General features: G+C 42.0%; 1 protein-coding gene across 2 annotated transcripts; it reads left to right on the forward strand.

The window, feature by feature from the left end:
* Positions 1-27,379, forward strand: LOC125353185 (adipocyte plasma membrane associated protein). 2 transcript variants are annotated; one of them, XM_048348693.1, is made up of 9 exons: positions 1-159; positions 7,667-7,783; positions 9,427-9,542; positions 13,533-13,625; positions 14,960-15,076; positions 22,437-22,611; positions 23,113-23,247; positions 23,716-23,908; positions 26,342-27,379. In XM_048348693.1, exons 1-9 carry the CDS (start codon positions 68-70, stop codon positions 26,549-26,551), a joined length of 1,248 nt encoding a protein of 415 aa, XP_048204650.1. In that variant the 5' UTR covers positions 1-67; the 3' UTR covers positions 26,552-27,379. The 2 variants fall into 2 exon arrangements, with proteins under 2 accessions (XP_048204650.1, XP_048204651.1); XM_048348694.1 differs by lacking the exon at positions 1-159 and adding an exon at positions 1,101-1,233.

The raw sequence follows: 27,379 nt of genomic DNA on the forward strand, positions 1-27,379 counted from the left end.
GGGCAGCTCCAGACTCGGAGCCCGCGCGGTTGAGTGCGGGTAGTTTGGTGGGTGTTGCGGCCTCAAAATGAGCGAGGCCGACGGGCTGAGGCATCGCCGGCCCCTGCGGCCGCAGGTTGTAACGGACGATGGCCAGGCCCCAGAGGTCAAGGACGGCAGGTAGGCAGGACCTCCAGCCCCTGGCGCTGGAGTCCGGGCCGCGGTGGTGGGGGCGACTTTCTTAGGAAAGGCAACGGCAGTGACAACATCGTGATGCCCAAGCTGGCTTAAAAAAAAAAAAACTGATTTTATTATCTTTTAAATGGTTTTACAAAGGAATTGGCACTTTACGAAGCAGTAGCTGAATACATACAGTGCATCTTGATCAGTGTCACCCCTTTCAAGATTCTCACCCGTTCTTCCCAACCCGCCCCCTTCCAAGAATTCAATGTATATCCAGCAAATTTAAGAAAACTGAGGGAAAGGGCCGGCTTGTTTTTTATTTCCTATGCAAGGTTCGTTCTACAGTGGGGGGGGGGGGGGGGGGAGAACAAGCAGATGCACCTGTCAGGCACTTCAGACTACAGGTACAGCCTGCAGGCTCCCAACCTGCCTCTGGGTCTTCTCTGTACTCGTCCTTTTCTACTTCTCACCCCTGCCCTAGCTTCCAGAGCTGTTGTGTCTTTGACTTTTCTTGGCTCCCTTCACCCTTCTGCTCTGTCCTTGTTGGCTTACCCGATACTCTGTCCAGAGCCCCGCGTCTTTCACGTCCCGGTTCATACTCTTCTGAAGGGAGGTCCGAAAAGATGCTAAAAGTCCCATCTTAACCTACAGCGAAGAGCTGTCTGCCACACTTGCCGTTTGGCACTTGACACTTTCCCACTGCGTGCCGTCCTCATCCAGGTTCATTGAGAACAGAAGCTACACTGGAGGTTATTCATTCATTATTATTATTTATGGCACAGACTAGATAAGCGCCCTACAAGTGAGCTCCACCCCCAGCCCTTTTTGGAGACTGCGTCTCACTGTGTAGCCCAGGCTAAAGTCGAGCTTGTGAGTAATCGAACTTTGAAACTATCCAGTACTGGGATCATAAATATCCACTGTTACTTTGGCTTGCAGGCAGTTCTTATGAGAGTTCAGCTTTATAGGTTTTTCCTCATAAGGATAGGGAAACAAATTGTAGTTATTGATGCCATAAATCTCAAGCTTTTGGCTATCGCTGCCTTTCTCAGTCGTCAGAATTTAAATATGGTACGTTTCAGTTAGCCAAAAACTGAAGCCTTGATCTAGAATTAGAATTTAAGCTACTTAAGCCCCATAGAGAAAGCCTCAAATTAGGAATTGATTAATATATAGGTTGATAGAAATATCAGAAATACTTATTGTTCACTGACAGTATGCTGAAGGGTGTGGTATATACTGAATGGAAAATTTTTGTTCACTATACATCATATTTGTTCACTGATGACAACACATTTGAAAGCATAGCTATAGCAGAAAAGAATGTTTGAGTTCTGGAAAGGTAATTTGGAGAGATTTTTCTGTATAATTATGTCCTTGATTCTGTGGAAAAATCAGGAAGATGCAGCCATATATCTTGACTGTGGGTGTTCAGCCATCCCAGGATACTCTAGATACACATTTCCAAACACTTTTCTTGGGCAAGCTGGGATAAGTTAGTTATCCTGATTACTATGGATATTGTGACTGATGATTGATGACTGTGTTAGAACCAACATGAAAGGACTGGCCATGCCTGCAGAAACTGTGAAAACCAGGCATTTTCATATGAAGGATGAGAGAGTGGCTGAGGTGTGCTCAGGTGCTAAATGAGGTACCTGGGGCACACGGAACCTGAGGGCACTTGTTAGATGGGTCTCAGCACTCTGACAGCTGCTGTGACATTCCTGGCCTAGGCGAAGAAGGGCAAACTTAATTAAATTGTTTTTTCTCAAGTTCTCTGTGGAGATTTTTAATGACATGATAAATTGGTTGTCTCAAAGTCATCTTTGCCACCTGATTTTTTCTGGAATGCCTTTTACATTTGTGTTTATTTACATACATATTGTCTTGAATTTCTCACACAAGAACATTGTTCTTTTATATTTTTAATCTTTCCCTTTGCTACCTCATCTGTATTTCTGTAATGGTTCCTTTCATAGTGAATTCTTATCACCACATATCTTTTTACATTTATAATTGTAACAGTACAGCTGCTTTTCTTATATTTTGTAAGCAATTCTTATGTATTTTTAAAATTTTAATATCTTTTGTGGTATTCCTACTAGTTTGTTGAATTTTCTTCTTGATTGCCTTAAGAAGGTCTGCAAAAGCCAGAAAAGTCTTCGGTGTGGTAGGTAAATTAAAAGAATGAGAAGGAACTAGAAACCTAACACTGTTAGAATAAGTTTTAGATGTGTTAAATGGAATAAAGGAAGCCTTGAAATATGAAATTTTTAAGATAGCAGAAGGAAAATGGATTTTAGCTGTGGGAAGGACATCCTACTAATAAATTTGCTTGACTCAGTACAAAGACAGCATTTTCTCTGTTCTACTGATGAAGTCATTTAGGCCTATGTGACTAGGTGGTTTGTATAAAATTACAGAGGTATAGAGTTAAAAGAAAAATGGGAAGGGAATAAAGAAGGATAGAACTGGCAGGTGGACAATGATCAAGAAACATTTTAAGAACTAGCTTTGGAAATGAGATTTTTCTGCCAAACATCTTAAATTTCTGTATTTAAGCTATACTAGGGAATTTGATTGTTAAATCCTTTTATTCAGCACGGAACATAGATCAGTAAGCACCAGTAACATACCCGTGCAAGCTTATGATTATTACTTGGCATCATCTTTCTTAAGTGCTTATTATTTATTGAAAGGACAAGTGTACACTGGGAAACAATTTCTTCTCTTTTGGAACACAGTTCTGTGTAGGAAGAAACTAGTTAATAGCTATAGATAACTGTTTAGGAGTGAAGAGTACATGCATTAAGAATGTATCAGCTGCTTTTTCATAATTATGGAGTTCAGGTTGCGTTTTTGTTAGGATGATTTCCCTTTTTCTGTTTTATGACAAGAGTAAAGGAGGCAGTGTGGAAATGGCAGGCATGAGAAGTCAGGATTCTAGAACTTTCTTCTTAGTTCTGCCTAGGTGTATATATCTTCAAATACCTCTTTAAACTTATTTCTCTTGGTGTTTAATTAAAAATCAATTTCTTAATTTTTTCAAGGGAAAATGATCATTTTAAGAGGTCTGGTTTAAAGGACATGTGAAGAATGAGCAAATTCAAGTTTCAGTCACTTAAAAAGATGGGACTTGATTCTTCAGTTCCGGTGATTACATTGATACCCATGGTTGCTGGAGTATCAAACCCCGTGGTTTGGGGTTAAAAGAATTCCCTCAAAAATTAGTTCTTTTTTGCACTTTGGAAGTCTGCTCAGGAAAACTTCAATTTATGATTCAAGACCAAGGGGCCCTTAAAGGCCTTGAGTTAGAGATTTGGCTGGTGCAATCACAGGATTTTGAGAACGGTGGCTGTGAAAACATATTGCACCACCGTGATTGTGTTATTTCCCTTAGAGATTAGGAAATTTCAGGCTGCACATGTCCTCAAGGGGAGAACATGGCTTCAGGCTCTGCACCAGAGATTGAGGCAAACAAGTTGATATCTCAGACTGCACCTGGGAAAGAAGTGGCCAGCACCAGTCAGGAGTATGTGGTGCTTTGCTAATAGACATGGGTAAGGATAAAGGTAGTTTCCTCTCTTTAAGCTAAATAATGTAGCTGTGCAGTTAGAGATAGACATGGAGAATCAGTGGAGGATTTTTAGTTGAATGAGTTTCTAGGACCTAGCTGTGAGGAGAGCCACCCCAAAATTTAGTGAACCTTGGATAAAAATAAATGTTGTGTCCAGGGTTGGGGTACAAGGGCCATGCTTGTCTCATTCATGTAACAAGCTTGCTGTGTTTCAAGTGCTCAGTAACCATGCAGGTCTAGCGTCTGTTCTGTTTCCATGATCAAGGAGGTTCTATTGAATAGTGCTGCTCAAGGAATTTTGTTTTGATTTAACATACTCTTTCTAAAACTTAGAGAACATTCCAGCAGGTGCTGGGTGCTGCTCAAGTTGGGAAGTTTTGAGGGAGTTGAGTAACATAAGTGACACTCAGCTGCACATCAGGGACAAATGATGGCAAAAGAAACTCTCAGGCCTACACTGAACCTTCCAGTCCAGGGTCTCCAGGCTTGCTTAAAGCTGCCAGGTTGTCTTGAAGTAGGTGATGGAGGGGCTACTACTTTGGGGAGCAATGGGCTAGGTGGCCTGTAAGTCCTTCTCCATCTTGCTGTCTGCTGTAACAATAATAGGTGTTACTGCTAGACTCCAACAAGGATGAGCGATGTGTGGGACACAGGTTGTCCCTGGGCTTTGGCTACTTTTCTGTCTATAAGCACTGTCACTATGAGTCCTGCCTGAACCTTTTGTGTTGGACCTAATTTAACCTTTTCCCACTATGTGAAGGGCAACCATTACTCAACTGTTGCCCAGATTTCATAAACTTTGAATCAGATTATCCAATTAAGATTTTTTAATTTTTTATTTTACTGGTACTGGGACCTGAACTCAGGACTTTGCTCTTGCTTAGCCTTTTTCCTTAAGGCTGGTCCTCTATCAGTTGAAGCATAGCTCTTTCTGGATTTTTGGTGATTAATTGGAAATAAAGAGTCTCATGGACTTTCTTGTTCTGGCTTGCTTTGAACCGCAACTCTCAGCTTCCTGAGTAACTAGGATTACAGGTATGAGCCACTGGCACCTGGTCAAATTAAGATTTTTAAAATGTGAAATGCAGTTGTTGGTAGTATAGCTCAGTGGCAAAACATACGCATTGCATGTATAAGGCCCTGAGTTCTGTGCTGTGTGGTAAAGGGAAGTTCATATGAGTTTGAGGCAAGAATTGTGTTTTGTTATGCATTTTAACTGGCCTGGGCTTGGGGACTGATTCTGAAGCCTATATGAGCAAAGAGAAGAATGTCAGGGGCAGAATTTGCAAGACTATTGGAAGGAAAATGACACACATTAGCTAAGGGGAAATGTTAAAGGAAAAGAAGTAGTTCCCCTATGTCATCCTGCTCTGGAAGAGTTAGCAGCTAGAGCCCAGGTCACACCTTCAACTGTGCTTAGGAACCTCTTCATCTAAGTGTCTAGTTTCTTAATTGTTTTATAAGTGAAAGTTTGGCTTTCATGCAGGACATGACTCAGCTTCATTTTCTGCCACTATATAACGAGGATCTGCTTCATACATTTCTTCTGTCTTTTTTCTTTTTCTTTTCCATGTTGCCAATAATATGCTATTTGACATTTCCGTAAATCCTCACCAGAAGCACCCTTTATATCTGAATACCTTTCTGCTAACAGTTTGTTATGAGGAGTTAAGCGTGCTCTAAAATGACTTTTTTAAATGTCTTTTTTTTTGTGTGTGGTACTGAGGACTAAATGAAGACCTTATGCTTTCTAGACAATATGTGTTTTTTTCTACCCCACTCCTCATTTCTTTCTGAGACTTTTTTCAAGGAAACTGACATTTTTTTTTTTCTACCCTGTTCCTTAGAATTCTTCCATCTTTCACCGGTAGCCTGATTCCAAAGTATTTCCACATTTTATAGAGTATTTCTTGCAGGAACATTTTACTTGCAGGTACTAGACACTAGTTTACTCAGAAATCTGTACTCAAGAAGCTGGGCATGGTGGCTTAGGTCCGTAATCTCAGCTTTGAGAGGCTGAGGCAGGAGGTATTACAAGTTTGAGGCCAGCATGGGCAACATAGTGAGACTCTATCTCAAAGAAAAAAAAAAAAAGGAAGAGAAAATTATGCGATAAAACAAATCTCATATATTTTGTAGCATAAACAGTACAAATTTATTATCTTGCAGTTGTGTAGGTTTTAAGTCCTGGCCAGGGCTCACTGTGCTTCAGTCAAGATGTCAGGAGAGTTTTGTTCCATTCTGGGGGCTCCAGGGAAGAATCTATTTCCTGCCTGCTCAGGGTACTGGCAGAACATCAAGGTTCTTCAGTCATGCCATCCAAAGGGTCTGCAAGGGGCACTGTATAAAAACCACTACTAGCCCACCTCTTTTGTCTTCATTCTCTTTGTCATTCCTTTCACCCTACTGTAGAAGACACAGCAAAGTCAATTCCATTTTCTGTTTTATCCATTTATTAAAGTCACACATGTTTGAAACTGGGCAGGATGTTGAAGCTCTTCTCTACACACCCCTCTTTTATGATGGGAACCTGCGGGCACATTTGGAGTGAAGAAACTGGCCTGAAATTGCTTGACTGGTTGTTGGGAAAGTCAGGAGTGGCACAGTTCTCTACATTTTTACACAATACCTGAAGCAGACTTAAATAGCTGAAGATTGACCTGTAAGAAATCAAAACACTGCCCTTAAATAATGTCTGTTTCATTTTAAGTGTAAATCTTGATTTTGAAAAAGTCAATATTTTAATTTTTTCTTGAATAACAAAACTAGTTCTAGCCAGGTATAGTGGTGCACCTCTGAAGTCACAGCAGTCAGGACTGAGGCAGGAGCATTGAGAGTTCAAGGCAAGCATGGGTTATATAGCAAGACCCTGTCTAAAAAACCCAGAAAAATAAAAGTGAAGAAGGAAAGCAAAAATATAAGAAGCTTGTGATTTTATTTTCTTTAAATTTAATCATAATGACTAGTGTTTAGTAAATAAAATACAATTTATGTAAATAGATAATGATCCTATGAGGTTTATATTGTAGCAGGGGCTCAGTGATCTCATTTATTCGCCAGATGAGAAATAATGTATGCAAGGATTGATAGAGACCATTGCAGTCACTACTAATCATTTGTCCGAAAACTTTACCCAAGATTCCTGACAGCTTTTAGATCTCATCAAGGCTTTCAGAATGATGCTGATTTGGAGTTTCAATTTTGTAGAATTTATATAACATTTATGAATATCTGTCAGATTTCCTTCAGCAAGTGGAGAGCTGGGAGTTTGTTTTGATTCCTAGAAGTGACATCTGTAAAGTGATTAGTGAATTGGAGGCTCAGAGAATTGTTGTTCGGCTTTCTTTTGCTTCATGAACAACATTCTCCTTTATGGCTATCTCTCTGTACTCGTGTGTCCCACACACCTTGAGGTGCTAAAGGATAGAATCTAGGGCCTCCTCCTCTCATGCTAGGAAAGCATTCAATCACAGAGCACCCTATTCCCCTCTGCCCCCAACTCCCTCTCTTTTATCCATGAAAATCTTAGGACACATAGCACTGAGTGTCATTGCTTTGAATCCATGCAGTAGGGATTCAGGGTCTTCACAATTTGTAGGTGAGTGTATACCCCTGTCATTCTCAGAACTCTTTTCTCCTGTTCCATTTTGGGTTTATCAGTTTCTTGAGTTTGCCTTCTAAAACTATGCCAGATGGTTCAAGATCTGGGGAAATAACTGATAAGAGTATCTCATACAACTGTAAGACTTACAGAAAACAAACAAGCCCGAAAGTCATTTTGGTCAGGCCTGGCAAACAATGTTGAAGTAAAGTCAAAAAAGTCTTGGTTGAGTGGTCTTGCTTTAGGGGAAAGGTCTTTTAGGCCAGCTGAGCTTGTTGCTATGAATCTCTACTGATTGTCTTTGTGTGTTTTATTTCTGGCAGCTCCTTTAGCGGCAGAGTTTTCCGAATGACCTTCTTGATGCTGGCTGTGTCTCTCACTGTTCCCTTGCTTGGAGCCATGCTGCTTCTAGAATCTCCCATAGATCCCCAGCCTCTCAGGTGAGCTGCTTCTCAGTCTTTGGGAGGGGTTGCTTGATGAGATATATTAATTAGGCTGATATCATTTCTAGGGAAGGAAACTTGGGTAAAAGGTAAGTTATGAGAAATAGAGATATGTCATTTCTTGAATAAAAATTCATACTGAATTAGATATTACTTAGAATATATGCATGGAATTATCCCTGTAATTCCTTCAAAAATCAAGTACAAAAATCAAGAGAGTGTTGAACTGGTAAAAGCACCCCCAAATAAAACTACCTTGTTTAAGTTTGATAAGTAACCAATTTTTCAGAAAACCTATAATTACTCTTCTGGTTTGGCCAAGTTACCTTTTACTGGTAAAGATCTATGAGAAATGTAGTCCATTATAACTTGTAGAAATGCTTTATGCTTGTGATTATGGTAGTACAGAACAAAGTTGTTGTTGGTGTGATGATCTGGAGGTTGTGTTCCTTGCAAGGGGTTGTATAGTCTGGTTCAGGAAGTATCTGGTCCCCTTTGAAAATATTGATGGGGTGAATTCATCCATGTCAGACTTTAAAAACTTCAGCGTAATACCATGTCTAACCATAAAGAAAATATGTGGTTGGTGTTGTTACTGAGGAGAAAATGTCACCTTCAAGGCTGCAGGACTGCCTGAAGTCTGCCCCACAAAGCTGCCTTCTTTTATTCTTGTGGAAAATAAGAAGAATGTCCTAGACACATGGTCTGTGACATTGGGTTGAGGTTTTTGAGAATACATTTGATAATGTGAGGAGGCTGTTGGTGGCTGTGTATGGGTATAACAAAGCCGGAATTAATGTAGTGATACTTACCTATGGCAGCATGAGACCACAGTCTGGGCTGCAGGAAGCTTTCTCTAAGCACTTTTGAGACCTGGCTTTCTGAGCTTCCAGATCAATTCTTCTTACTGTAGGAGGTGAGGGGATAAACGACACTGCTTTTCCTCTTCTCTTGAAAGTCTCCTGTGGGTCCTGCTTGGATTTAATTTTTATGTACTTCTATTAGCTCTTTTTAAAGTTAATTAATTAATTACTATTTTGAGACAAGGTCTTGGTATGTTGTCCAAACTGGCCTTGAACTGTTGGTTCTCCTGCCTCAGCCTTCTGAGTATTGGGATTATTTGCATGTGCCACCATGCCCATCTTCTGTTAGCTCTTGATAATCCTGATTATTCCTAAAGGATCTTCTCTATTCTTTTATGAATTATCTTTTGAGACTTAATTTCACCCATGTAGTAAAATGTGTGCTTATGAAATATTATAATAGCTCTCAAGTACTACTATAAGTACTCTTCCTGTTGGACTTTAAAATCATAGCAGGCCCTAGATGCTCTCAGGCAGTAGGTAACTGCTGAAGTATTGGTATTATCCATATTTATACTGTATATTCATATTTATTTTGTGTGCTGGTTGTCTCTGATACCTTTGCACTGTTCTTTTTCCTTAACTTTTATGATTCTGGCAACTACTGATGTTACTCTAATGTGCTGTTTATCAAACAATAGTGAGCTTTGCAGTTAATAGATCCTCAATAAACGTTTCCCTTTACTTTTTTAAAACCATACAGTTTTAATTGTGTAGTTACAGTCAATTTCCTTTACATTTTTATATACAAATTCCTATAATTGCATTATTTTACAGCTTCAAAGAACCCCCTTTCTTGCTTGGTGTTCTGCAACCAAATACGAAGTTGCGGCAGGCGGAAAGGCTATTTGAAAATCAACTCATTGGGCCAGAGTCCATAGCAAATATTGGGGGTAAGTAACCCCCCAACTATGGAATGTGACTTAGGTGCTTTCCAGGCCCTGATTGCTTATGGGGTTGATTCTGTGGGAGCAGCTGCAGTGGCATGCTGCTGCCAAGTGGGGGAGCCCTGGACATGCTTCTTAGCTGCAGACTTCCAAGGGGAATGAGTGGCTCCTTCGGCCTGTCTCACAGTCCAGGTTGCATGCCATTTCTACATGGGGACATTTTCAATTTTTACTTTTTTAATACTAGGGCTTGAATCCAGGGCTCTGTCTGTGTCCCTCATCTTTTTGTTTTTAAGACAGTTTCATGGCTTCAACTTGTGATCTGCTATGTTTACCTCCTGAGTAGCTAGGAATATGGGTATATGCTACCATGCCTGGCTTGGAGTTCATTTTTTACAGAACACTTTTTTTTTTTGTGTGCCTGAACTGTTTTACAGTTAAAGACACAGACATGGATGTTTAATTCATACATGACAGAATGTTTCTTTGCTCTGTTTGTATCCGTTTCATTCTGAAGCGAAGACTGGTCTCAGTATTTCTATGCCCATGCATGAGGACAAAAATTAGGTCTGACCCAAATGCTTTTGTTTCTAGCAACCTGGAACTCGTAGGTATTTTCTGCCTGTTAAAATGAGAATTAAGCTTAGTATTGAAAAGACACAACTGAAGAAAAGATGAGCAAACCTTAGTTGGTAAAAGGATTTCTGAGCAGCTTATATGAATGCCTCTAGTTACTCTGAAGTCCAGTGTGGTACTTGGGCAGTGGCTGAGGTCCTGTGTGTCTAAGATCCCTCTGTTTCTCAGCTGGTCAGCTGTATTTGAGCAGGTTCTCTTGCCCAGCCCTTGCTGTTTGACCCCACACTCAAAGACTGGCTCATTTCTGCAATTATTTCTTTGTTTGTGGTTGATAAAGTCAGTTTGTTTCTAGAATTTTAAGTATTTTGTGATAGACCTTAATATTAATTTAAAAAGACATTTTGTTAATTTCATAAATTCTGACAAAGAAATCAAATATTGCTGTTTAAAACTGGGACTTACAGAAGTTGAAATGCAAGCCCAGTGGTCTTTCCTTACCTCTCAAGGACAGGGCTTACCTTGCCTTTTCCCCTTCTCCATGTAAGACACTGGCTACACCAGGTGACATTTGGTTAGGCCCAATGGGGACTTCTCTCCTTATGTCTCTGTGGATGAAATTTACAGGGAGGCCTCCAGGGACCCACTGCTGTAACCTTATTTGAAGGTTTTCCTGGGAACAGCTGGCAGGTGCTGACAGTGCTGGAGGAGAGGAACCACCAACTAATGTGCTTTGTTTTGTTTTTAAGTAGAGCTTTAAAAATTTTTTTTATCAGTTGTGGGGCTTGAACTCTGGGCCTGGCACTGCCCCTGAGCTCCTCAGCTTAAGGCTAGTGCTCTACCACTTGAGTGACAGCACCACTTCCGGTTTTCTGGTGGTTAATTGGAGATAAGACTCTCATGGACTTTACTGCCTGGGCTAGCTTTGAACTGTGATCCTCAGATCTCAGCCTCCTGAGTATCTAGATTTACAGACATGAGCCACCAGTGCCCAGCTAAGTAGAACATTTTTAAGAGCAGAAAAATTGGGGAAATGTACCAAAAATGTTTTCTTGATAAAAAAAAATCATAAATAGGGGTGTTGGATTATGAGTTTTGTTACATGCCTTTTCTGCATACATGTACCCTGCTTGATGTATATCATCTCCCATGAAGGGATACCTTTTTTACCCCCAGTTGCTGAGCCTATTTTAACACATTTTAACCTATTTTACACCTATAAACCTATTTTAACACCTATTTTAACCCCCAGTGTCTCTTGGTGGTGTTTATTCCGTGGATTTAGATAAATGTGTGATGTTACGTGCATTCACCATTATAGTGTCATACAAGATAGGTTTACTTCCCTACAAATCCTCTGTTCTCCTTCCTCCTTTAACCCTTGGCAACAGCTGATCTTTTTATTGTGGCTATAATTTTGTCCTTCGGCAGTGTTATCTTTTCATATTGATTTCTTTCACTTAGTAATATGCATTTAAGATTACTCTTTGTCTTTTTGTAGTTTTTATAGCTCATTTCTTTTTAACACTGAATGTTACTGCATTGACTGGATATTTCATAAATTATCTGTTTACCTATTGAGAAACATTTGCTTGTTACAAGTTTGGCAGTTATGAATAAGATTGCTGTAACTATTGGCACATAAGTTTTGTGTATGCTAGTTACTTGGGTAAATGCCATGGAGAATGAAGGATGATCATAAGGTAAGAAAAAGTTTAGTTTTACAAAAAAAAAGTTTTAACCTGTCTTCTGAAGTAACTGCATCACTTGGCATCCCTGTTAGCTGTGAATGAGAGTGCCTAATGTTCCTGTCCCTTGTCAGCATTTGTTCTTGTTAGCATTTTGGGTTTTGGACTTCCTCATAGGTATATAATATCTCATGGTTGTATTAATTTGCATTTCTCTCCTGACATATGATGGTTAGCATTTTTCATATGTTTGCTTGCATTTTTGATCTTCAGTGAGATATCTGTCCATGTTCTTGGCCCATTTTGGTAATTGGGTTGTTCATTTTGTTATTGCAGACTTTGAAATGTTCTTTATATATTTGTTTGACAGTCTTTTATTAGACATGTCTTTTGCAAATATTTTTTCCCATACTCATGGCAGTGTTTTTCACAAAGCTGAAGTTTTAAGTTTTAGTGAAGTCCAGCTGGTTAATTATTTCTTCATGGACCGTGCCTTTGGTGTTGTACCTACAAAGTCATCATCTTACCCAAGGCTACCTTGATTTTCTCCTCTTACCTTCTAGTGTTGCATTTTATATTCAGATTTATGATCAATGTGGAGTTCATTTTTGTGAAAAGTGTAAAGTGTATGTCTTACTTCACTTTTTGCATGTACCACTTGTGAAACTTTACATTTTCTCTACTGTGTTGCTTTTACTCCTGGGTCAAGGACAAGTTGATCATTTATGTGGGTCTGTTTCTGAGCTGTTTGTTGTGTTCTTTTTTTTTTTTTTGGCCAGTCCTGGGCCTTGGACTCAGGGCCTGAGCACTGTCCCTGGCTTCTTCCCGCTCAAGGCTAGCACTCTGCCACTTGAGTCACAGCGCCGCTTCTGGCCGTTTTCTGTATATGTGGTGCTGGGGAATCGAACCTAGGGCCTCGTGTATCCGAGGCAGGCACTCTTGCCACTAGGCTATATCCCCAGCCCTGTTGTGTTCTTTTGACCTTTGCGTATGTCTGTCTTTTAGCTAGTAAGAGATTGTCTAGATTACTGTGGATTATTGAGTCCTGAAGTTGGGAGTTGTAAGTCCTCTGAATTCATTATTTGATTTTGTGCTGGTCCTGAGGCCTGAACTTAGGGCCTGGGCTCTGTCCCTGAGTAGTTTTTCCTCAAGGCTAGCGTTTTACTACTTGACATGGTTCCACTTTGGCTTTTTGGTGATTAATTGGAGAAAAGAGTCTCATGGACTTTCTTGCCTGGCCTGGCTTCGAAACATGATCTTCTGCTCTCAGCCTTCTGTGTTGCTAAGATTACCGGCGTAGCCATTGGCAGCTGGCTTGAATTCATTCTTTTGAGTTATTTTCTTCTCCATGTAAATTTAACACTTTTTCCCTTTAGTAAGAGGAAATGGGAGTCAGCAGCAGACAGTGCTGTGAGGTGAATGGAAACTCATGTCCTAGCATTGAGTGTCAGCCTGAGCATCCTAGGGCTGGAGAACAGCCCTAGAATTCTTATTGCTTGCTATGTCTGCTGCACCCTTGTGCCAGAGTCAGGTTCAGAGCCACATGCTAGTTCCCTAGGCCCAGTGACACTTTTGTCACTGCTAAGTTTCAAGGATTTTTAAAAATCCTGGATATCACTTTTCCTTCATCCTTAGAACTGCCATTTTCTCTCTGGAGATGAAAAATAACCAAACTACGTGCTTTGTAGAAGAAGGTGGTATGTGTAATCTTTTTCCTTTTTGCTTTCTTAAACAGATGTGATGTTTACTGGTACAGCAGATGGCCGGGTTGTAAAACTTGAAAATGGGGAAGTAGAGGTCATCGCCCGATTTGGTTCAGGACCATGCAGTAAGTTGGTAACAAATCATTTTGAAGGTGCTTTGTTCTGGAACTGTTTTTCCCTTGAAGTACCTTACAGTAGAAGAATCTCACTGTTTAAAAATCTGTACTCCTAGCCAGATACCAGTGGGTCATGCCTGGAATCCTAGCTACTTAGGAGCCTGAGATCTGAAGATCATATTTCAAAACCAGCCTAGGCAGAAAAGTCTGTGAGACCTATTTCCATTAACTACCAGAAAGCTGGAAGTGGAGTTGGCTCAAATGGTAGAGCACTAGCTTTGAGCAGAGAAGGTCAGGGACAGCGCCAGTCTCTGAGTTCAAGCTCCTGAACTTGAACTGGCACCCTCCCCCTCCCCGCCCAAAGAAAAGTACTCCACAGACTTAATAGTTGTTACCTTTATTTTTAACTTAATTTGTAGTTCTAGACATTAAATCTAGGGCCTTGTGCACACCAGGCAACCACTTTATTACAGAACCACATTCCAAGTCCTAATTATCTTTTTTTTTTTTTTTTCTGGTGCCAGTACTGGGTCTTGAACTCAGACCTTGTGTGTTGTCCCTTAGCTTTTTCACTCAAAGCTAGTATTTTACCACTTGAACCACAGCTCTACTTGTCTTTTTGGTGTATAATTGGAGGTACAAGTCTCTTGGGCTTTTCCTGCTCTGATTGGCTTCAAAGCATGATCCTCAGATTTCAGTCTCCTGAGTAGCTAGGATTTATAACTGTAAACCACTGGCACACCGCTTGAATTATCATTATTAATAGCTAGAATAGTTTAATAAAATCATGCATTTTCACTGTGAAATGGAAGCAGCACAAATATACAAAGACCTGATAAGTAAAACCATGCTGGAGATTTGTCAGATATAATTGACATCTTAATGAATAACTTCAGCATTTTTTCTTTATGGACATCCATACAGTTTTATGTGATATAATCGTGCTTTGTATTTGGCTCTTTAACCTGCCCCTTTCCCACAAGAACATCCCACAGAAAGAGCCTAAAACAAGCCCCATAGTGAGTACCCTTCATTTATGGATACCCACAATAGTACTTAGCAGGGCTTATTGTGAATGAGCACTCAGCTGTTTCAGTAAGTGCCTTGTTGAGCACCTTCAGTGAGAACTCTTAATAGCACCTGCAGTCAGCACCACTTAGTGAACACCTGCAATAAGTACCTACACTGAGCACTCTGTAGTGAGCCCCTACAGGGGCAGACTCAGTTCTAATGTCATGGTCTTTTTTTGTTCTGTATGGGGATGCATGAAATAATTGGATGGAGGAAGGAACAGGTGGAATCTTGGAGCTACCTCTGATTCCTGTCTGTGTTTGTCTTCCTAGAAACCCGGGATGATGAACCTGCGTGTGGGAGACCCCTGGGCATCCGGGCAGGGCCCAATGGAACTCTTTTTGTGGCTGATGCATATAAGGGACTGTTTGAAGTAAATCCCAGGAAACGTATGTGACAATAATGTGTTTTCTCTGATTATTTCAGACCTTTTATGTTTAAAGGATTTGCTGTATGTACATATATGCATAAGTAGATTTAATAGCATTTGTTATATACAGTTTCTAGAACATAATTTTTTAAGTAAGGGAATAGTACTGAAAGCAGTGCCTACAAATGCCAGTATTAGCCACCAGAGAGCTCCCTGCCTGTGAATGCATTTGGTCCATGCCCTCACTTCCTTTGCATTTGTATTTTATCAACAAAGTCTTGAAAGGGCTTGTTTCAGGATGTTAGACCTCCTCTTTTTATTTCTATTTTCTTTATATCTTTCTACATCTTTCTGTGTTTTTTTTTAAAATTTATCTCTTTGTTTTCCCTTTCTTCAGCTTCCCCCTTTTTCTCCTTTGACTAGTCATGATGTTACCTTGACCAGTGTTATATCCTTTATTATTTTCTTTAAACCAAGACTGGAACTTGAATCAATACCAGTTGCTTTCACTTCTTGGTTCTACCAATGTAGCCACACGTCCAGCGTCAGGCTTGATTCATGCTGTGGAGGAGTTCATCTGTTGGGGCCTGACTGCAGCATTGCAGACCTGGCTTTGCTGTCTACAGATTATGTTTTTAAGCCTCTCTGTGTCTAGTTCCTTCATGGATAAGATATGGATAGTAGATTGCTGTGAAGATCTAAATGAGGTTATATGTAGAGAGAGCTTAGCACTCAATAAATGTTCTTTCTACTGTGTTGTTTTGTGTTACCTTAGCGAAGGAAAGTGTCCTTGTCTTTACTGATGGGATTCTACTTTCAATAAAGTTAGTTTTTTTTTTTTTTTTTATTATCAATTGAACATAAATTTTTTTTTTTTTTTTACAAGGTGCTGTGCAAAGAGGGTGCAGTTACATAGTAGGGCATTGTGTACATTTCTTGTGATATCTTACAACCTGTTTTCCCATCCCTTGTCTAGGTCAGGTAGACCCATATGCAGTATACAATGTATCAAGCACATATACAGTGTTCACAGACTTGGTCTCTACTGTCTCTCCATCTCCCTTTGTTAACAGTCATATATCAGGGAGATCATGCCCCTTTGTTTTCTGTGTTCTAGGCTTGTCTCACTCAACATTATTTGTTCGAGTTCTGACCATTTCCCTGCAAATAACAATATTTCACCATTCCTAATCGCTATGTAGTATTCCATTGTGTATAAGTACCATATTTTTTGGATCCATTCATCTGTGGAGGGGCATCTGGGTTGTTTCCAAATTTTGGCTATTGTGAATTGTGCTGCGATAAACATGGAAGTACAAATGTCCTTTTGATATCTTGGGTTTTGCTGTTTAGGATAGATGCCTAGGAGTGGTATGGCTGGGTCATAGGGTAGGTCTATATTGAGCTTTTTGAGAAACCTCCATACTGTTCTCCAAAGTGGCTGTACTAATTTGCACTCCCACCAACAATGGAGAAGGGTTCCTTTTTCCCCACAGCCCCTCCAGCATTTGTTGTTTCCTGAGTTCAGAGTATAGGCCATTCTAACTGGGGTGAGGTGGTATCTCAGGGTTGTTTTTATTTGCATTTCCTTTACTAGCAGGGATGTTGAGCATTTCCTCATGTGTTTCTTTGCCATTTTTATATCTTCTCTTGTGAAGTCTCTCTTTAGCTCTTTTGCCCATTTCCTAATAGGTTTATTGGGCTTGGAGGGGCTTAGTTTTTTGAGTTCTCTGTAGATGACAGATATCAGGCCTTTGTCTGTTGCTGTGCTGGTAAATATCCTTTCCCATATCGTTGGCTGTCTTTCTATTTTGGTGGCTATGACCTTAGCTGTGCAGAAACTTTTTAATTTGTAGTAGTCCCATTTGTTGAGTCTTTCCCCTATTTGTTGTGCGCCTGGGACTCTATTCAGGAAGTTCCTTCCTGTGCCTATAAGTTCTAGTGTCTTTCCTACTCTGTCCTTCAGTAGTTTCAAGGATTCAGGTCTGATGTTGAGGTCCTTGATCCATTTTGAGTTGATCTTGGTGCATGGTGATAGGCTTGGGTCTACTTTGAGTTTTCTGCATATGGCTGCCCAGTTCTCCCAGCACCAGTAGTTGAAGAGGCTATGTTTATTCCATTGTATGTCTTTAGCTCCTTTGTCGAATATCAGTTGGCTGTAAGAGTGCGGTTTTATTTCTGGGTCTTCAATTCTAATCCACTGGTCTTCCGATCTGTTTTTATACCAATACCATGCTGTTTTTGTTATGATGGCCTTGTAGTAGAGCTTGAAGTCTGGTATGGTGATACCTCCTGCACTATGTTTTTTGCCTAGAATTGCTTTGGCTATTCTAGGTTTTTTGCTGTTCCATATGAACTTATGGATTGGTTTCTCTATTTCAGTGAAGAATGTGGCTGGGATTTTGATAGGTATTGCATTGAATTTGTATAACAATTTGGGCAGTATGGCCATTTTCACTATATTGATTCTGCCTACCCATGAGCATGGGAGGTCTTTCCATCTCCTTGTGTCTTCTTTGATTTCCCTTATTAGATTTTTGTAGTTTTCATTGAATAGGTCCGTCACGTCCTTGGTTAAGTTGATCCCTAGGTACTTTATTCTTTTTTTGGCTACTGTAAATGGAATCGTTTCCATAATTTCCTTTTCTGTTTGTCTATTGCTGGTGTACAGAAAAGCTGCTGACTTTTGTGGATTGATTTTGTATCCTGCTACTTTGCCAAATTGGTTTATTAGATGTAGGAGTTTGGGTACTGAGTTTTTTGGGTCCTTGAGATATAAGATCATGTCGTCTGCGAATAGGGATAACTTGATTTCTTCCTTGCCGATGTGGATCCCTTTGATGTCCTCCTCTTGCCTTATTGCTATGGCTAGGGATTCCAGTACTATGTTGAACAGAAGTGGGGAGAGTGGGCATCCTTGTCTTGTTCCTGTGTTTAGGGGGAATGATTTAAGTTTCTCTCCATTTAATATGATATTAGCAGTTGGTCTGTTGTATATGGCTTTTATTGTTTTGAGGAATGTTCCATCTATTCCTGTTCTCTCCAAAGCTTTTAATAGGTATGGATGTTGTATTTTGTCAAAGGCTTTTTGGGCATCGACTGAGATAACAATGTGATTCTTGATTTTAGTTCTGTTTATGTGGTGAATTACATTGATTGATTTACGGATGTTGAACCATCCTTGTGACTGAGGGATGAAGCCTACTTGGTCATGATGTATGATATTCTTGATCACTTTCTGGATCCTGTTAGCTAATATTTTATTGAGGAGCTTTGCATCTGTGTTCATTAGTGATATTGGTCTGTAGTTCTCTTTTTTTGTTGGATCTTTGCCTGGTTTGGGGATGAGTATGATATTAGCTTCGTAGAATGAGTTCGGGATTTTTCCCTCCGTTTCTATTTCGCGGAAGAGTTTGAGGAGTATTGGAATTAGCTCCTCACTAAAGGTTTTGTAGAATTCATTGGTGAATCCATCTGGGCCTGGGCTTTTCTTAGTAGGGAGGTTCTTGATTACCTCCTGTATCTCACCGTAAGTTATTGGTTTATTTAGTTGATTTATTTCTTCTTGGTTCAGTTTGGGCAGTTTGTACTTCTCTAAGAATTGATCCATTTCTGTAAAATTATTGTTTTTTGTTGAGTAGAGGTTTTGGAAATAGCTCCTTATGATTGTTTGAATATCGTGTGTATTTGTTGTAATTTTTCCTGTGGAGTCCCTGATTTTACGTATATGAGTCTCTTCTCTTCTTTTTTTTGTGAGTCTTGCAAGGGGTCTGTCAATTTTGTTTATTTTCTCAAAGAACCAGCTTTTAGTCTTATTTATTTGTTGAATGGTCTTTCTATTTTCAATCAGATTTATCTCTTCTTTAATCTTTGTAATCTCTCCCCTCCTAGTCGTTTTAGATTCTGTCATTTCTTGTTTCTCCAGTTGTTTTAGTTTCATCGTGAGGGTATTCACCTGCTCTGCTTCCATTCTTTTAATGTGGGTACTGAGTGCAATGATCTTGCCCCTCAGTACTGCCTTAGCTGTGTCCCATAGGTTTCTTTGTGATGTGTTTTCTTTGTCATTGTGGCTTATGAATTCGTTGATTTCATCTTTAATTTGATCTGTGGCCCAAGTGTTGGATAGCAGCGTGGGGTTTAGCCTCCAAGAGTGTGTATAGGCTCTGTGGTATCCTTTGTTGTTGAGGGTTACCTTTAATCCACTGTGATCAGATATAATACATGGGATGATGTCAATTCTTTTGTATTTGCTGAGGTTCTTTGTGTGGGCTATGACGTGGTCTATTTTGGAATATGATCCATGGGCTGCTGAAAAGAAGGTGTATTGGGTCTCTGTAGGGTGGAAGGTTCTATATAGGTCTGTTAGATCCATTTGGGCAATGGTGTTATTTAGGTCCTCAGCTCCCTTACTAATCCTCTGGGTGTTGGATCTGTCTCTTGGAGAGAGAGGAGTATTAAAGTCACCCACTATGATTGTGTTTGCATCTATCTTGCTCTGTAATTCTGTGATAATTTGCTTGACATATGTCGGGCCTCTTTTGTTCGGTGAGTATACATTTATCACCGTGATGTCTTGATTCTGGATTTTTCCTTGTATCAATATGTAGTGTCCTTCTTTGTCTTTTTGAGTGGACTTTAAAGAGAAATCCAGCTTGTCTGAGATCAGGATGGCTACACCTGCCGTTTTGGTGGGTGCATTTGCTTGGTAGATCTTGCTCCATCCTTTCATTCGAAGCCTGTTTTTGTCCCTTGCTGTAAGGTGGGTCTCTTGTAGACAACAGATGTCAACTTTTTGCTTGCGGATCCATTCTGCCAGTCTGCTCCTCTTGATCGGGGAGTTTAAGCCATTTATATTTAAAGAGATCAAGGATAAGGGTGTTTTTTCTCCTTCCATTTTCTTGTTGGGCTGTTTTTTCCTGTTGTTTTTTTTTTTTCTTCTTGTCTTTAGTGAGCTTGTGTTTCTGCTGGACTTTGGCTATTGAAGTTTCTTTCTGAATCTGTCTGTGTGTCTTTTACGATCTCTGTTGGGTGGGCTTCCCCTCTTAATATTCGCTGTAGGGCTGGTTTTTTATTCACATACTCCTTTAGCTCCTCTTTGGTGTGGAAAGATCTGGTTCTCCCTTCGAATGTGAACTCCAGTTTCGCTGGATATTTGATCCGAGGTTGTAAATTGTTATTCTGAAGTACTTGGATGGTGTTCTTCCACTCACTTCGAGCTTGGTAAGTTTGTGTGGATAAGTCGGATGTTATTCGAATCCTCTTCCCATTGAAAAAAGTTTCCTTCTTCGCTTTGGCTGAATTCAGAATTTGCTCTTTAATCTTGAGGTCTGTAGTCTTGAATATTATGTGCCTTGGGGTGGTTTTCCTGGGGTCTGGCCTGCCAGGTGTCCTATAGGCTTCGGTTACCTGGATGGGGTCCCCTGTGAGATTGGGGAAGTTTTCTGCAATAACTTTATTGAGAACATGATTAAGCCCTCTGCTCTGATATTCGGCTCCTTCTTCTATTCCAATTATACGCAGATTATATCTCTTGTCTTTGTCCATTAGTTCCTGGAGTAATCTTCCCTGAAGCTTCACCTTTTCTTGGAGTGTGGTCATTTTCTGGTTGTTGTCAGCTGCTTCATCGTCCAGGCGAGAGATTCTGGATTCCATATGGTCCACTCTTTGTGTTATGGTTTCAATTGCGGAGTTTATGGATGTCAGAGAGCTATTCATGGTTGTCATATCAGCTCTGATCGTGGAAATTTCTTCCTTTAAAGAGTTGTATTTTAAATCTATTTTTTCATGCATTTCAATTCTCAGGGTGTGGAGATTTTCTTTAAAGGCGGCTTGCATTGTATCCATTTTTGCTTCCATTTCTTTAAACGAGGCTTGCATTGTATCCAGTTTTGCTTCCATTTCTTTCTTGGCTTCCTGGGTGTCCTTCCAGATTTCCGCTCTAAACTCCTGGAATTGTTTTCTGATTTCATTTCTGACGGTTTCGATCATTCCTGTTAACATGTCCTCATTTGCTTTTTTATTCTCCATCTCCTCTCCAGTCGTGCTGCTTTTTGGAGCTGGCGAGTTGGCTTGTCCTTTGATGAACTGAGTTATGTTTCTTTGTGATTTGCGCATCTGGAAGTCTGTGTAGTTCTTCCCTCCCTTCTGTGTAGGTGTGTCTGCGTCAGCAGGTGCTGTCGCTGTGGCCCCGCCCACCAGTGCAGGGCACGCCTATCAGAGCGGGCGCTTTCGCCGGGGCCCCGCCCTCCTGTGCACTGTGAGTCCCCTACAACAGGCACTTAAGTGGGGTCTGCCTCCCAGAGCGAGCCCTGGGTTGTTGGGTTGTGCTTGCGCCCTCCCGCGAGTCCGTTGGGGGGGGGAAGCAGTATGTGTGGGGCCCAGTGGGATCGACTGTCCGGGTGTGGCTTGGCACCCTCAGACCTCGCCTCCGCTTCGAGGAGGGGGAACGAGATCAGGCTCAGGTGATCCTGCTGGGCTGGTATTGCCCACCAGCGCCTGTGATTTTAGTTGTAAGAGTCCGCAAGGTCTAGGCGCCTCGGGTGGGGCTTGCCCTGCCGGCCGTCCCTGGCCCCTGTTGGGAAGGGGACGGGGCCGGTTCTGCCAGTTCAGGAACCTTTGGGGGCTTGGGGCTGTTCCGCCCTTCCCCTGCTAGACTGGCTTCCCAGTGCCTGCTGGGAGCTTCCCGCCTGATTTGGGGAATCTTTGTTCCCACGGGAGTGGGGAGGGGGAGGGAGGGAGATATATCGTCTTTGTCGGGCTTGGGTCTCCCGTTGGGGGAAGGGATTATGGGGGACTCACTTTTGCTGCTTTGTGTGCGTGTCCCGCACCGCCGTTGGCCCTTCAGGGGTTGGCGAAGTGTCGTGGTGGCTCCCCCGTTCCCTCTTTCTGCCGCGCTGGGTTCCCTTGTCCGAATCCGGTGTGGACCCGAACTTCTCGTCGCTGCTGGGTGTGTCTTGGTCCGCACCCTGCTTTGTGTCCGTGGGGTCTCCCGCTATATGGATTCTGCGCTCCTGGCAACCTGTCTGCCGATCGCCGGGTTCCCCTTTCCCAGCCTGACCCTGTTTGGGCCAGGGCCGGCTGGTGGGGGGAGGGTGCCCCGATTAATCTCCGGCTCCGTGTAGGTTTTCGGTTCTTCTTTTTTGCTCCTTTTTGTTTTCCTGCGTTTCTCCACTGCTTCTGGATGCTGGTTTTGCTGGGTTCTTGGTGGAGTGTTGGGTGTTGGAGTTCCCAGCTCGCTATTCAGTTGGTGCGAGTCGGGGTGCCTCCCTATTGTCTCGGCGCCATCTTTCTCCCCCTGTCTCAATAAAGTTAGTTTTAAAAAACATTTTGAAACAAGCTTCTAGCATGAAAGGATATCTTTTTCTGTCTTCTAACTTCAGGTGAAGTGAAGCTGCTGCTATCCTCTGAGACACCCATTGAGGGAAAGAAAATGTCCTTTGTGAATGATCTTACTATCACCCGTGATGGGAAGAAGATTTATTTTACAGATTCCAGCAGCAAGTGGCAAAGACGGGATTACCTGCTTTTGATAATGGAAGGCAGTGATGATGGGCGGCAAGTATTCATTACAGGTCTTCTTCTCTGTTAGTTGGCAGCCCAGCAGGTGACAAGCAGAGCTTGTTGCTTTGCGGAGTCGTGTGAATGTTTCTTCAGCTTCTAGAATAGGATCTTAGTTGCTTCTGGAGTTGGCAGATAGAGTAGAATGCTCTCCCTTCCTACTTGAGGAAATTACACACACCAGACCATCCACAAGAGTGGGAGAGCCTCATAGGCAGGTCTGGGCTATAGGTTGTCCCATATGGAGGTTGGTGTGTCTGCTCTCCTTGGTGCTGACCTCACTCTCAAATTGGTGACAGATCTGAGCAAAGGGTTTTCTAGAAGATGAATGTGAATGGAGAGAGACTCCCACTGGCTAATTTGAGACAAGTTCTAACAGAGGATCCCTGGGCCTGGTCACCTGGGCCATACCTGGACGTATGGAAATGGGAAAAATCTCCAAACTCACAGAGAGGCCCTGGCCTCTTCCCTATGTGACTCTATTTTGTTCTTCCATAGCCTGCTGGAGTATGATACAGAGACCAAGGAAGTGAAAGTTTTGTTGGACCAGTTGCGGTTCCCTAATGGGGTCCAGCTTTCTCCCAAAGAAGACTTTGTCCTGGTGGCAGAGTTGACCATGGCCAGGATACGTAGGTATGTGTGGCGTTAGCTGAGCCATCAGTTGTTTGCCATAGCTTGCCTTGGCCTGAGATGGGAAAGAAACATGCTGAGAGGAGTGGGAGATGCAACAAGATGCCTGTCTTGTGTGCAGTAATGATGACAGAGAAGTTCAAGGATGTATTTCTTCCCTGAGTTCTCAGCCCTCTTGAGATCCGCAGTCTGGGAGAGCACGTTGATTTAATGCTTGCTAGCCAGCCTGGGCTCCGTGTCCCTGTCAGTTGGGTCCTGGAAGCATGCACCTGCATTTCCTCTGGACCCTCAAAGGTATCTTCTCCACAGCTGTGCTTGTGTTTACAATAGACATATTTACAGTAGTTGCTATATATATATATATATATATATATATATATATTTGGATCAAAACCAGTTTTGTGTTTAGATAAACGTTTCCCTTTAACTCCAGGGGCTGCTGCTTACTGTCTGCTTGGGTAAATTTTTCAGAGTCTATGTGTCTGGCCTGATGAAGGGAGGGGCTGATATGTTTGTGGAGAACTTGCCTGGATTTCCTGACAACATCAGAGCCAGCAGCTCCGGAGGGTACTGGGTTGCCATGTCTGCCATTCGCGCAAACCCTGGCTTTTCCATGTTGGATTTCTTGTCTGAGAAACCTGGCATTAAAAGAGTGATTTTTAAGGTAACTATACAAACATACTAATTTCCAAAAACAAGATAAAATTTGACCTTTATAGCCCTAAAAGTTCAAAGTTCTACTTATTATATTTGATACTACTTATGATATTTACTATGTATTATGACTACTTCTAAACATCATGAAACTTGTAATACATATTCTTAATCCTAAAATACAGATATGTAATATAGATATCTATATACACATATAGATATAATATATAATATATATCTATGCACACACATATATATTTGATTTTTAAATTTCCTTTTTGTTTTTTTTTTCTGTTTGGGGGCATTTTTTTGTTACCTTATCATTGTGACTTCTGGAGCCTCCTTCCTGCCTAATTCCTCCCCTGCTTACACTGTCATGACTGTTTCAGACCTCTAAAAGAGGCTCTGCCCTCCTGTGTAACCCTGAGACTTTGCCTTCTACCCTGTTCCCTTCATAGGGAAAATAGTCATCAGATGTATCTTCTTCTCTTTCCTGTGACCACATGGATAAGTCCTTCTACATTTACCTTCATCTCTCTCTTCCTTCCTCCTTCCTTCTTCTCCTGCTTCCTATGACCACATGGACCCCCCCCCCTTCCCCTTCTATCCCGATTTCTTTCTCTCTTTCTTCTTTTTCTTATAGAATCTCATTATGTAGCCCAGGCTGGCCTCAAAATATCAATCTTCCTACTGCTACTCCCTGAGTATTGGGTTACAGGCCCCACACCTAACCTTGTATTTTTATTTATTTAATCAATTCCATCAAGTATAATCAGTCTATAGCACAATAGTCGCCTTGTCACATGGCCCTTGTTAGGCTCTAGGACTCCATGCTCAGCCACCCCTTCTTTCCTGACCATGTGTTGCTAGCCTACCTTTCCTCTTAGGAGCACTGATAGCATACCAACCTTTCCCCAGTGAGCACCTCACCCTTTGTGGCTTTTAACAGCCTGTGCCTGGCCATCTCACTCCATTGTAAGCACATTTCTTTATCTCCTATGGGACCTGGTTTGGTACTCTGTGGTCCTCACCTTGGCACACACCTGTCCTTCTCAGACATACCAGCAGTTTCCTGATTCTCTTGTTCAGGTTGTAGCACAGAGATAACTGCAGCTGCTACATAGAGAACAGCATGTAGCATAGCTCCACTGGTTGTGGGGAATCTGGTATAGGTCCATTCCAGTGGCTAGGGAGAGGTGGCTGCAGGGCCCAGGGTTAGAGAAGCACATCCATGGCAGATTACAAGGCTTTGACAGGGAAGGGAATGGAGGGCCAAGTAGCCAGCTTAGTGTAAGACACTGTCTCCTGAGCAATGGAGCCTGTTCAAGGAGAGGTGCTTCTGTGAGATATGGATAGAGATAGGTCCCAGGCAGGGAGCGAAGCACACTGATGGTTAGAAACAGAAGTTAAGACTTGAGAGGTTTCTGAGAAAGAGAGGTGAGATCTTTTAGAAGTTTGTAGAAGAGAGGAAAGAGAAAGACATATGACTGGGAAATGAAAAGCAGAATTTCCTGGGTAGCTGGAAGTTTTGCAGGATTTATTGAGCTGTAATCTACCTTTAGTCCCATTGCTGTCAAACCTTCCAGAGCTCAGTCAACTTGTATGTACCCTTGAACATTTCTAGTGACTGGAAACATGACTCATTTGACATTTGGAGTCAAGTACCTATATTAATTTATAATCTGCCAATTGCTTTCCACTCATTGGTCTTATGTGGTGGAGTATTTTGTCTAAATTACCTATCTGGTGTCCTTCCATACTGCCAGTACCCACATATCTTCTCGCCTGGTTGCTCTGTTGAGAGGTTTTTGTTGTTGTTGTTGTTGTTGTTGAGAGCTTTTCATCAGCCTCATAATTCCAAGTTTAAGCCTTTCTGATATAACTGTGTGCAGAAGTGCTCTGCCAAGCCTTCCATGCAGGATGGGCCCCAGGATCATCAGGCTGAGCTCTGAGGAAAGTGGTAGAATTGGCTTGTTTTAGAGGCCATCTCGTGTGGCCTTATCTGTGGACTTGCTGAATTAACGCCCCCCCGCCCCCCAGGGTTTTGTTTAGAGCTGAGTAGGTCTTAAAATCCCCATCATTTGCATCTTGCAGATCTGAAATACTTTAGACCTAATTAGAGGACTTGTTCATTCTTGTTAGGCTAGGTTGGTTTTGACCTAGTGATCTGATGGTTTCCTACTCTCCCTAGCCTTGGCTCCAGTGAGGTGACCTCTTAGGATATGATTTGCATCATTCTTTGTTCAGCTGTGTCTTCCAAAGGTATGCTTGTATGGCTGTCTGCTTTCTGGCTTGACCTCCTTAGCCTGATCTGCATTGGGTTGGGGGGAAGGGCATGGCTTTAGCCAGACCATTCCTAGATGGAGAAGGTTGTCTAATGATTCTGCTTCCAGCATTCTTCTGTTCAGAAGGTAAGCTCTCCTTTATTGTGTCTCTCTTCTAGCTGTTCAGTCAGGACACGGTGGTGAAGGCTGTGCCACGGTATAGCCTCGTCCTAGAACTCAGTGACAGTGGTGCCTTCCGGAGAAGCCTTCACGATCCTGACGGGCTGGTAGCCCCCTACATCAGTGAGGTGCATGAGCACAATGGTTACCTGTACCTGGGGTCCTTCAGGTCTCCCTTCATCTGCAGACTCAGCCTCCAGTCAGTTTAGCCAGTGCAGCAGCTCTCCTTGCCACATGTGCTAGATGTTGCTGCTGTTGGCCACCATACCTGGTCCAGGAAGAACTATAGATCCAGTTCTGTTCTGTATATCCATCAGCCCTAAGGGTTGTGGTGGGAACAGCTGCAACTCCGAGGATGTGCAGGCCCAGAGTGGCACCCCTCACCTTTCAATTTCACCTTTTGAGGGACCATGTTCTGTCATGGGGAAGACAAATTCATGTAAAGCCATTTTCTTTTAAAAATGAAGCTAAGTACAATAATCTGTAGGGCTTGTGAAACTTCATGCACTTTTAGCAGGGCTCAGGGTTTAGTGGATAGAGCAGGAGGTGAGCTGCCCAGGGATCTTATTCTTGTTACTGACTCTGTTCTGCTGCTGGCTTAGGTGTCTTTATTCTTAAGATTATTTTGTGGGGAGAGAAGGGTGGCATGGAAGGATGGGAAGCCCAACATAAGGTGGTAACTATCCAAGCAGAGGCAGATTTGTGTTCTCAGGGGTTGTGTGGGATGCTGGCCTTTGGGTTCCACAGTGGAGGGACAGCCCTGTACCCTCCATAGCTGTCCCCACGCTCTCCACCTGTGGTGGCCTGGCATCTGTTCATGCCAAAGGTTTTCAGGGCTCCTGAATAAATGTCCAGAAAAAAGAGCAAAAATTTCAGTGGAGGGCTTTTTCTGTGAATACCATCCCCACTATCCAGAAGTGCATTTAGGATATCATTTCTGTACCTTCATTCTCCATCTGTACACCCACAGATGTGAGTAGTTCACGTGTTGATGTTGTGTTTGTGCTAGTGTTAATAAAGCCCTGCCAAGTTGCTGA

This window comes from Perognathus longimembris, chromosome 6 (assembly GCF_023159225.1).
Source record: "Perognathus longimembris pacificus isolate PPM17 chromosome 6, ASM2315922v1, whole genome shotgun sequence".
In the NCBI taxonomy this organism is placed as follows: domain Eukaryota; kingdom Metazoa; phylum Chordata; class Mammalia; order Rodentia; family Heteromyidae; genus Perognathus; species Perognathus longimembris.